Source organism: Neophocaena asiaeorientalis, unplaced genomic scaffold, assembly GCF_003031525.2.
Source record: "Neophocaena asiaeorientalis asiaeorientalis breed wild unplaced genomic scaffold, Neophocaena_asiaeorientalis_V1.1 scaffold242, whole genome shotgun sequence".
Lineage (NCBI taxonomy): Eukaryota > Metazoa > Chordata > Mammalia > Artiodactyla > Phocoenidae > Neophocaena > Neophocaena asiaeorientalis.
In genome coordinates this window covers 49,394-61,433 of record NW_020172451.1, presented here as the reverse complement: position 1 = coordinate 61,433, position 12,040 = coordinate 49,394, and the positions used below count along the sequence as shown (strand labels likewise).

The following is a 12,040-nucleotide window of genomic DNA, read 5'->3' as shown; positions in this document are numbered from 1 at the left end:
GCATATTTTAATCCACTCTATATTTGGAACGAGAAAAGGAACAAATATCTCTGTCCTCAATAGCTTCCCTTCCCCTCCCCTCCAGCCCCCCACTGGTTCCGCTGCGGCTGCCCAGTCTTCCATCTCTGGCCCCTCAACTGCCACTGCCACCCCACATGGGGTGGGGGACGCTCCAGCTGGTCTGGGGTTGGCCAGGGTCCTAGTAACCCGCCCTGGGGCCCCGGCTGGGCCCTCTCCCCTCGCTGAGCTATAGTGTGCCCCACCGACCCTTCAGGTGCTGCGTGGAGGAGGGGCGGCAGGCAGCGAGTCCTGCTGGGCACTAGCAAGGTCAGATGGCCTGGGAGACCGTGGCCCTGGAGCGGGGGTGGGGTGGGAGGGCAGGGCCCTGGCCCCCGCCCCCAGCTATCTCTCTCACAGGGTCCCTCCCCAGTAGGGGTCTAGCCTCCTCCCCACGCTGCTGGGCGACTACAGCAAAGAAGCCTCCCTGCCTCAGACCTGAAGTCTCCAGTTCCGCCCTGCGTGTGGGCGCACATGTGCGAGTGTGTGAATCTCGGGGTGCGACTGAGTGCATCGGAGCCCCGCGTGTGCCTGACTGGAGAGCGGTCCCTAGGGGCCACTCTGGACTAGTGTAGGGGCTTCGGAAGCGTGCACAGGGTGCGTGCATGGGTGTGTGCCTGTGAAAGCACCCCGTCTCCACTTCCAAAGAAAGTCAGAGGTCGTCTTGCACACTGGGACCTGCTGTTTGCCCAGCCTGTCCCTCCAGAGCCTCGCCGAGCCTGCGTGGGCCTTCTTGGTGAAGGCTTGCTGCTTGGGAGAGGCCCCCAAGGGCCCCTGGAGGCAGTGCTCTCCCCCCCCCTCCCGTCGGGCTTCATAGGGGCAGCCCTAGAGCCAGGCCACTGCGAGCCCCGGGAGAGGCAAAGGCCCCGGCGGGCACCCCAGCCCCCTTACTGTGACTACTCGCGCTCAGCAATGGCCTGTGGGGCGGGGGGCCCGGGACGTTTTTAAACCTAGGCTGTGGAGTCTGGACTAAGCTCCATCCACGTCACTCACAAGTTTCTGTTTATATTTCTAGCTTTTTTTAATAAAAATTAAAAAACCCAGAAAACAGAAGTTTTCACAGCCCAGGGACCTGGCACGCCGGTCTGTGCCCACCTGCCCCGCCCCCAGCCCGCTGGCCCCATTCCCTGGGCAGATTCACACCCAGTAACCCTTTCACCAAGAGACCAGGTCACACACACAGCAGCAGTCACTGTAACAGACTGCCACATACACACTCGTCTCACACTCACCTGTGGGTTTTTGGTTCCGTTCAATTTGGGTTTTTAACTTTACAGGGTCAGTTCTGCTTCACCCCTCCTTTTGTATGGAGTTCCAGCTGGGGGATTTCACCCCCTGCTCCAGTCCTGAGGCCTCCTGACCCTGACGTTGTGATACACCCCACAGAGATCTATGTTTCTTATATTATTATTATTGATAATAATTATTATAATATTATTATGTAATAAATTTATAAGAAATGAAACCATCTCTCTGTTGCCTGCTTGAGAGGAGATATTGGGAGCACAAACTCTGCTGTCCCTTGGACAGCTCACACAAACCTCCCCGGCCTCAAGTAAGCATTCAGCCACACGCCGCGATCACCTGCAGATCCCCGTCTCTGCCCCAGTCTCTCTGCCGAGCTCCAAGCCCACGCGCCCGGCTTCTCCGTGCCTCTCTCTCTCTCCAAGCCCTGCTGGACCTGAGCCCATGCTTCCTGAGCTGGAAGCTTCGCCCTCTGCTCACCAGCTCAGTGAATGACACCTCCTGAGCTATAAGTCCGGTTGTCCTCCGTGGCCTCTGTCCACTTTTCCCCCTGGTTCCAGTTGTCCCTAAATTCTGCTGCTCCTGTCTTTGAACCCTCTTCTGTCTACCCGTGCTTTCCAGCCCCCAAAGCTTCTGCCCACGTTCAGGCCTTCTCCCCTCTGAGCCAGCTGCCACCAGCCACTGATGGGGCAAGTGCCGTGTGGCACCTGGTGGGGGCTGGTAGCTCACAGGAAGGGCAGAGGCACCTCTAAGAGTGAAAGGAGGAGGAACAGTGAGGCGAGAGGGCCAAGGAGACCCAGAGGGAGCCGTGAAAGGGTGGAGACTGCGGGGCCCAGGTCTGAGACAGGGCCAGAAGCCGCAGAGGTGGGATGTCAGACCAATTGGGCACCAGTTGCCCAGTGGGGTTTTAGGAGGGCAGTGGGTGCAGAGCCTGGCCACGCTGGGTCAAGGTGGAATGTGAAAGTGACACACGACAAACGTAGACCTCGATTCAGGATGGGGCCTGGGCGACGCCTCCAGGGAAGGGTGAGGATCCCAGGGAGAGTAAGAATGGTGGATGGGTGAAGCCTTGTGGGCAGAAGCAGGGTGGACTCAGGAGTCTTTACCCGGAGGTGGGGAGAAGGCAGAGAAGCTCTGAGGAGCAGGTGAAGGTCTGGACGGCCTGCAAAGGAAGGTGAAGGCCCCAGTGAGGCTGCGACGGCGACTGCTTGGCAGTGGGACCTTGAGAGAGGCTCACCGTCTGTCTAGAAAGCCCCCCAGTTTCAAATTTTCAACACTTTTCAAATTTTTGGCTTCGTTTTCAAGTTAGAAGCAGTGGTCATCCTAGAGAAGAGGCCAAGAAGGGAGTCGAGGAGTGGGGGCCTGGGAGGGCCCGGGTGTGCGGGACAGAGGTGGGGCCCTGACTCGCTCTGGGCCGGAGCGCTGTGGCAGCTGGGGCGCTGGGCTCCTCTGAGCTGCGCGTGGAACCCTGGGCCTCCCCGGAACTGGGCCCTGGACTTGGGGCGAGTCCAGCTTTCCAGTGGAGGAGAGGAAGAGCTCGGCAGTGGGAGCCGCCTTCCCTGGGAATGGCGTTGCCGTCCTGGCCCCCGGGGGTCTGGGGAGACCGATGTCCCCACGGGTTGGAAGCCACACCAGTGCCTCAGAAAATGGGTCAGAACCTTCCAGATCTATACCAGAGAAGCCTGCAGCGGCAGGTGGAGAGATGGCAGAGGGACACAGGGCTGAGTGAGCTGAAGCCTCCAAACGCCTGTGGCCACTTTCTCACTCTGGACGACGAACTCCCTGCCCCGCCTCTGCCTCGTCACGACCTCAGAATGTTCCAGCTTTGTCCTCTCAGGGGCCCCAAGCAACTCACCAGTGCTCTCTGTGGAACCCGGAGCAGAGGCTGTGGCTCCAGCCCTCCCTCACCACCAGCCACCCCCAAGGTCCTGGGGGCACTAAGGCTGGCTGGACGATGAGGTTTCTTCTCTGCCGGGGGCCGTGCTGGAGAACAACAGAGGATGGGAGAAGTGAGGCAGGGCCCGGTGGGAGCCGGCAGAGGTCAAGGGTCAGCGTGAGGACGATGGGGTGGGAGTTGGACTGTTCAGGTGAGTGGGGTGCAGAGTGGACAGGAGCAGGGCGGAGGGCTGGGGTCAGCCAGAGGGCCACGTCGGGGTGCGGAGGGAGTGGGACAGGAGACCGGGGAGAAGGAACCTCGCGGGGAGGGGTGCGGGAGCCCCACCTTGGCCTGAGCCCAGCCCCCAGGAGCCATTGAGACCCCATCCTCTGGCCCCGGAATCCTAACTGTCCTGTACCTTCCCACCTCCCTCCTTTGCTCTTGGGAACAGCGTGGAGAAGGCAAACGCAGTCACCCTTCCATTAGGTTTAACGACAAAATTAAGCCTCTGCCGGTCTGTGTGTCTATCGCTCAACCCATGACTGTGGCCGGGGGCAGGTGCTCCAACCCCTCCAAGAATCAGAAGCGGGCGCTACTCTGAAGAGTCAAACAAGAATCGTCTTCTAGGATCTAGACACTGGGTCTTCAATCTTTGTTACTGCATAACCCCTAAATGTTTTGAAAAACTGGGTACCACTTTTCATTTTGAAGTTTATATGTTACATTTTCATCCTATATTTTGAAAAACTTGCAAAAGTTATGATTTCCAGAAAATTGTACATATTAACATTTAAAATAAATGGTTACATCATTCTGTTAAATGATTCTCATGGATCTAAGTACCGTATCAATTTTATGCCCATCAAAATCCTGTGAAAACACCTGAATAACATTTTCTTTAACAAGCAAACCTTTAACATCACTTCTAGAGTTCCTGTTGCCATTTCTCGAACTATATTTCCAAACAGGCACAGTCTGACACTGAGTTAAAATAAGCAAGGCCTCAGGTTGGTGAAATAGGACCTCGAAACCTTCAGATAGAAGAGGTGAGACCACCTGAGATGAGAGAGAGGAGAGAGAGAGAGAGAGAGAGGGAGAGAGAGAGACACCTTGAACACTTATGTAAGGCAGAAGAGTCCTCCTGAAAGTCAAGTAGAAGAAACAAGTCCTGTGACACTCAGGTATGGGCAGTAAGAGATCCTAACAGATAAAGTATCTAAGAGCCCTGAAACGGACGGAGGGGAGATGAATCCTCCTTACGCTCAGGGAGCGGAGAGGGAGACCTCCCGACATGCAGTAGCAGAGAGAAAAATCTCGTGACACTCCAATAGTTGATATCTTTGAGACCTGATTGCATTTATATAAGGGAGATAAAACCTCCCGCTTGGCAGGAAGGGAAATAATGAATCTCAAACTCATCTTTGTAATAGGAGAGAACAAGACCTTCTGACCTGCAGGGAGAGTATATTTGGGGCCAGTCATGTGGAGAAAATAACTTCCTGACAACAAGGTGTGTGAGAGGATGTCTCTGGACATTGGAGAGGAAGTGAGATGGCCCGACAATTAGGTAGAATAGATGGAAAAGCCTGATACCCGGGGACAACGAAGCCTCATGACACTCAAATAAGGAAGATGAGACGTGCTTGCACTAAAGTAAGGGACAGGAGACCCCTCGGTCACTTAGAGAGAAGAGGCAGGACCTCCAGACACAGAGCAGAAGAGATGAGACCTCCCGACACTCAGGGCCTGTAAGACCTCCTTGCGCTCACATGGGAGATAGAGATTTCATGACCCTCAGGTAGGGGAGATGAGACCTCCAGACACCCAGGAAGGGGAGAGAAAGACTTCAGACAGTCAGGGGGTTGAGAGGAGAGCTTTGGACACTTATGTAGAGGAGAGGAGACCTTGTGGTGCTCAGGTAGAGAAGATGTAAGCTCACGACATTCCAGAAGGGAGATGACGGTCTCCTCAAGCGGGGGCTGGGAGACTTCCTGGCCGTCAAGTGGGGATTCTCGCATCCCTGACACCCCAGTGTGGCAGTTAAAGCCTCAGAGTACTCACATAGGTGAGATGCAGCCTCTTGACACTCAGATAGAGGATGTGAGGCCTTTCGGTTCTCAGGCAGAAGATGGGACAAAGTGACACTCAGGCGGTGGAGCTGAGGCCTTTGGCCCCGAGATGGAAGAAAAGAGACATCGTCACAGTCGGGGAGAGGAGACGGCAGCCCCTGATACTCAGGTAAGATATATGCCACCTGCTGGATGTCCAGCTGAGCGGGAAGTGATCTCCTGAAAGTTACATGAAATGAGAAAGTAGGACATTTCGTCAGAGACGATGCTCGGGTAAAGGAATCGAGATCGTCTGACAACCTGGAAGCTCTTCACACCTGGAAAGAGGACATGAGGTGTCCTGACAGTCGGGTGGGAGAGGTGGGACCTTGTGACACTCATATAGGTGGAGTGCAACTCCTTGACACTCAGGCCAGTTGAGACCTTATACTCAGGTACAGGAGCTAAGACTGCTCCTCCAGTAGGTAGAGATGCGACCTCCCACACTCTTACGGGGGAGGTAAAACTTTTTAACATCCAGGTGGGTGAGGTGAGCATTCTCCTACCCTGGGAGGCGAGATGCTGTCTCCTGACGATCAGAAGAAACGTCACTTCATGGCATTCAGGTAACTGTGCTGAGAATTCCTGACACTCAGGTATAGGAGACCCTGCTGCACATGGCCCCAGGGAGGAGACCTGGAGACACTCAGGTAGAAGACACCAAGACCCTGTGGACACAAAGGTGGGCTTTGTAGTCTTAAGCTGGGTAAGTTCAAAATGGTCTTCAGAAAGCGTGCTGATAGCACACACTTGGAAGAGGGAAAGACAATTTCCCCCCGCAGTGTTAAGGGTCTGTCAACACGTGGAGTCTCCCTCGAACCGCTGACATTTTGCACCATCTTGTCGCAGAGTGGCTGAGCTGCCCCTCAGTCTGTGAGTTGGAATGGGACTGTGGCTACAGCTTGCGTGAGGGTCAGACCCTGAACCTGCATAAAGCTGGAACCTCAGATGGTGTGGGACCTTGGAAGATAACTGGGACTGAAGATCCTGGCCTTGGGACAGAGGGAGAGGGCTGCATGTGAACCCACGTCACCCTGGCGCGGGGGAAGCCTGTGCAGGAAGTTGGGAAGTCACTTCAGCATGAACCGGTTGAGCTAAAGGGCTCCTCCTGCCTGGCCTGACTGCTTGGAGGGTGGGGGGTGGGAGGTCACTCTGCTGATTGGTCAGAAGGCCATGGAGCTTTGTGAGGTCACTGGGCTTCCAGGCCAGGCTGGGGCAGGAGTTTGGTAGAGATGCTGCCAACTGCCGTTCTGCTGGTCTTGGCAGTGTCTGTGGTCGCTAGAGATAACACCACGTGTGAGTAAGTGTCGGAGACACCAGGGGCGGGGAGGGTGTCCTCTGAGTAAGAGACCCCACCCAGACACCCTCTGTCCAGGGCTCTGGAGGAAGCCAAGCTGGGGCCTCAGCAGTCCCCCGGGTCTCACAGCGCCTGTTACCCACATCCCCAACCCAGACCATCCCTGCTCCCAGCATCCTCATCCCAGAGCCCCCAGGGCCCCAGACGTCCATGGTTTCCTCCAGGGATTGACTCCTGGGGCTCTGCAGCACACAGGCCTGTGCTCCCTCCCCGCCCAGTGACGGACTTCACTGCCTCTTGAACGGGAGTCTTGATTCTCAGGAGCTCCTGTCCTCCCGCAGATACTGGGACCCCCCCCCCACTAAGGGTGACCCCAAAGGCCCCAGGGTATCGTCAGGCGGTACCTCTGGGACCTCCACTCCACGTGTAGAATCCCAAGCCCCCAAGGTGCCCCGCAATGCCAATGGCTGCCAAACTCCCACCAGAGACACAGAGCCCTGACCTTCCCCCTCTGGACCGCTCCCGCCCCAGTGTGCCCCCCTCCCCTGGGGGTCACTTTATCTACCTGCGGCTGCTCTCCTCCTACCATTGTCCAACCCAGCCCTGCAGCCCCAGGACCCGCCGGCTCTTCCCGGAGTTTCCCACACAAGATGACCCCCCTCCGCTCCCACCTTTAGCCTCCCCCTCTGATCAGGGAACTCCCATACTTCTAGGGCCCTCACAGTCTGTCCTAGCTACCCATGGGCCCCTCTATCCCCACCTTGTGACCACGCTCACAAGACCCAAGAAATGCCACCCCTGGAAAAGTTCCTGGAGCCCGTGGCTTCCTGTCACAGCCGCCACAGCACCACTGCTCAGCCGTCCCCCTGGATCCCACACCCTCGAGCTGCCCCTGCTTTCGCAGGACCCCGCAGCTCTTCCCCACTGTGACCAGCCCCATGCCCCTCTCCCCCAGTTGTGGAGGCAAGAGGACAGGCTGGCCTATTCTTGATTCGAACTGTGCCCATGGTCTCTCCTCAGTGGCCCCTGCGGGCTACGGTTCAGGCAGAACCAGCAAGGGGGCATGCGTATCATCGGTGGGCAGCCCGCAGCGGTCGGGGCCTGGCCCTGGATGGTCAGCCTCCAGGTCCTCACGTACCATGACAATCGGCGGTATCACGTGTGTGGGGGCACCTTGCTGAACGCCCACTGGCTGCTCACTGCTGCTCACTGCTTCCGGAGCAAAACGTATGTGCGGGAACACGCGGAGGGGGTCTTCAGAAAGGCTCTTCTCAGAACTGGGCGTTCTCCGAGGGTCTGTGTGCCGGGGAAACCTGATGCTTTGGGCCCCGTGTGGTTGACCCACACCCGCTGGGGATGGGGTGCTCCAAGGGTCACGGTCACCAGCCAGTCCACAGTGAGGGTGACCTGGCTTACCTCTGTGCCCACAGCAAAGTTACCGACTGGAGGCTGATTTTCGGAGCAAGGGAAGTCGTGTGGGGAAGCAATAAGCCAGTGAAGCCGCCTCTGCAGGAGAGATACGCTGAGAAAATCATCATTCACGAGAAATACTCCTCGGGCTCAGAGGCAAACGACATTGCTCTCATGAAGATCACCCCTCCTGTTCCCTGTGGGCACTTCATTGGACCAGGCTGCCTGCCCCAATTTCGGGCAGGCCCACCCAGAATTCCCCAGACATGCTGGGTGGCCGGCTGGGGATTCTTAAAAGACAACGGTGAGTACTGGCAGGGAGAAGTGCTGGTCACCTCGTTGGTGGTCCTTGAGGTGAAGGGGAAATATGTGGATGCCTGCCCTAGCCCCACCCAGCCCCCAGCACGGTGCTGTGAGCGGGTCCAGTCACTGTCCCCTTTCACAGCCAGAGAAACAGAGTGGAGTTCCCTGCCCAGGGCCCCTCACTGGTGGCTGGTGTGCCCCCCGGGGAGAGGCAGATGGCAGGCGCCAGGAGAACCTTGGCATCTTTAGCATGGGGTCGAGGCTGTGCCTGGAGCCCCGGGGTGAGTTCTGGAAGTGGGGGACATGCCCCGTAGCAGCACTTGGAGAAGGGCTTTAGACTGAGCCTCCCTCTCTCAGTGCCTCAGTTTCCCCATCTGTATATGGAAGGGCAGGTCACGTGGTCTCCAAGCTCTGCGGCTCCTGAGCCTGGCCCTTCTGTCCTAGTGCCACCTCTGCTCCACATGCTTCCCAGCAGCCCATCCTGCCCAGCCGTTACTGCGCGTGTCCTCTGGAGACCGGGAGAGGGGCTGGCGGTGGGTGTGGCTTTCTGCGGATCAGCAAGGTTCTGCTAGCGGGGCAAGACGGAGTAGGACAGGCTCTGCTCGTGAGCTGCCCATTCAGCTTTCCGTAGGTGGGTGCGTGAGTCACATTAGGGATGTGAAGGTGTGATTGAAATTAACTTAGCTTTCAATCTCTTTTGTTCATTGATAATGGAAAATCTGGGATTCCTAACTCAAGGCAGTTCAATAATTTGGGGTTTAAAACTCAGTATTGTTTTCTTTTTTTGGTAACAAAAATTGGTAATTTTGGATTCTTCCCTTAACTCGTTTTCTCCTCTCTCAAAGTTTGCTCTTAGTTTCTGATAGGATTGCCACCTATGCTGTCCCTCGGGGAAGGGCATCTCCTCCCAGCCGCCTGTGCTTTCACTGGCCTTTGCTGACTCACAACCTTTCCCCCCCTGGCCTGGGGTGTCCATCCCTGTCCGGCTGTTGGTGTCTGTGGCTCTGCCATCATCTCTAGAGAAAGTGCACACTTTCTTCTTTTCTCATCCCCTGGCCTGCCCTGCTCTGCCCACCCGTCCAACGGGGGTTCTTTTGGGGGTTCTTGCAGTCCCTGGAAGGCTGGTCTCAGGATTTCTATCTGGTGACCGCCGCCCCCCGTCCCCGCCCGCCAACCCCACCTCTGCTGTCCTTTTGCTCAGGAGAACTGTGGGCTCCCACCTATACCCTGGATGTCATGCAAGACCTATTTTGTTCTAGAATCACCTTAAATTTAATGAGATTTCTATCTTTTTTTTTTTTGCAAGCACATCCCCCACCTTTAAGGCCAAGTCTTAAAGAAACCCCCAGCCTCCTGTGATATTCCTTCCGACCTTTCTTTTCCTTGACCTACCTGTTCCTTGAACTCGGATGCTTTGGGGCTGGAAGAGCACTTTTGGGAATCGGCCTCTTTTTCCATTGAATTTTTAGCTCCTGCAGGCTTTTTTGCCATTTGATGTTTAAAGCCAAGGTGCTGGGACTGAGAAAACTCTTCTGTGTTTCAGGACACCTGGCTCTTAACAGTGAATCTCATGGCTTTCAAGACTGTGGGCTCTGCCATAGATTTAAAAGCTCACCTTAATGGCCAACAAGCCAGGCTTGCCATTGTTATTTCCGTGTTACCCCTACCCGAAGGGCAGTGCGTGTACAAAACCCTCATTGCTGCTTGGATGGGAAGGAAAGGTGGGGGCTGAGGAGATTGGAAGCGTAACCAAAGCCACGTACACATGCATTCAGCAGCCATCTACTGAATGCTGCCTGTGCCCGCCCCACCCGCAGAGCTCCACGGGGCGCCTGCCTTCCAGTCTCGGCCTTCAGAGCCACGCTCCGGGTCTGCCCCTCCGACAGGTCTGTCCTGGCAGCTCCCATCTGTACTGCAGACGACGGTCAAGCCCACTGGGCTGTGGCTGGGCTGTGGGTGCTGCTGTGGCAGGGCCAGTGGAACCCTCCTGTCTGTGGGACCACGTGATGCAGAGGGGCGGTCGCGTGGGCTCTTGGGCTCCAAGCCAGAGGCAATGGAGCTGGCTGCTCCGGCCCCATCACAGGCTGGGCCTTTCTTAACCCCTGGTCATGGCTGAGCATCTGAGGTAACAAAGGAAGTTCTAACGTGGCCTCAGGGGTCATTTCAACCACCCGTGCCCCTGACAGGTCTGCCTGTGTGTGGAGGCCCTGCATAGCCCTGCTCTCTCCACATCTCAAAACAGATACGAGGCACATGGAGAGGGACTCATCAGACCAAGTCCAGCGGGTCCCATCCACAACCGGGTGGAGGATAAAAAGCAGGGGGGTGACCTATAGCCAGAACGAAAGGCATGGCCTGGACTTGAGTCTAGAGAGGAAAACCTGGGTGTGAATCCAAGCTGCACCAGGTCCCTGCCGTGACCCTGGCAAGCGGCGCTCCAATCTCCTGATGGGAGGAAAGGGGAATAACCGTTCCTAGCTCCTGAGGCAGCTGTGAGGAGTGAAGGGGACGAAGCCTGTGCGATTCATAGTGAGCGCTCAGGGCTCCCTCAGTACTACTGTTCACATCCCCGCTGTCAGCCATCATCTACCATTAACGTACACGACGCTCCAGCTGTACCCCTCCATCCTCCACCTGCCGTCTGCCCACGTGCACCTCCGTCCTCTCTTCCTCTCTCCTCCACCTCCATCTCCCGTCTCTCCTCTGCTCTTCCAGCTGTGTGTTTTCTTCCGTTCAGGAGTGGGTAAGGAGAGGCCGGGGGCATTGACTTGCACGGATCTCAGGTTTAAACAGAGCATTTCAGGACGATGGGGTTTTAGTGGAGGGAGGAAGGCTTTACCAGAACACGTCTTCTGTGATCACTGACCACTGAGTTGCCTGGCTGTAGCCCCCAGGATATCACCTAAACTGCAGGAGGCACGTGTGGACATCATCGACCTCAACTTATGTAACTCGACCGGCTGGTACAATGGGCGCATTCGTTCAACCAATGTGTGCGCAGGGTATCCTGAAGGCAAGATTGACACCTGCCAGGTAACTTTCCTTTGGGTGCCCAGGCCCTCGCGGACACCTCTTTTTTGGATCCCTGAGCAAATTTCCCCGGTCCCGTCTTCCAGCATCTGCAGTCAGTGAGCTGCCCCTACAAAGAGTCAATCACCATCTGTAGAACTTCATCCCACCCTAACGCAGGGATCATATGGTCCAAACACTGCTCCAAAGACGATGCTCACCTCTCTTCACCACAATGCAAAACAGTCAAATCCCCTTGCACACACATGCTCACGTATGCACGTAAAACCACGTGCACAGGCACATGTGTTTGCTCATCCTGCCCCCTCACTGCGAGGAAACCCATGACAATCCACACCCTTCTCACATCCCAGAGAAGCTGTTGGTGCACCTCAACTTTACCACAACCGCCTGTGTGTATGGCAGCAGGGAAGCATACGACTGCGAAAAGGCCTCCCAGGGTCTATGACGCTTCTGGGCAGGGAAAGTGGCTCCGGCAGAGAGCGACTTCTGTGTCCTTCTGGGCAGGGGGACAGCGGCGGGCCTCTCATGTGCAGGGAGAGCGTGGAAAACAGCTACGTGGTCGTGGGAATCACAAGCTGGGGCGTAGGCTGTGCCCGAGCTAAGCGCCCCGGAGTCTACACGTCTACCTGGTCCTATCTGAACTGGATTGCTTCCAAGATTGGTTCTAACGCTTTGCACAGGATTCAGTTGCCCACCCCTCCCCCTCCTTCT

At 56.4% G+C, this 12,040-nt stretch overlaps 1 protein-coding gene across 1 annotated transcript in view; it reads left to right on the top strand.

Moving 5' to 3' along the window:
• Window positions 1-6,515: 6,515 nt before the first annotated feature.
• ACR (acrosin) overlaps window positions 6,516-12,040 on the top strand; it is a 5,691-nt gene continuing 166 nt past the window's right edge. Inside the window, 5 exon segments of the mRNA XM_024737387.1 lie at window positions 6,516-6,586; window positions 7,604-7,810; window positions 8,014-8,297; window positions 11,184-11,329; window positions 11,834-12,040. The exon segment at window positions 11,834-12,040 is cut by the window's right edge and continues 20 nt beyond it. Of these exon segments, the coding sequence (XP_024593155.1) occupies window positions 6,519-6,586; window positions 7,604-7,810; window positions 8,014-8,297; window positions 11,184-11,329; window positions 11,834-12,040 (912 nt within the window). The 5' untranslated portion in view covers window positions 6,516-6,518.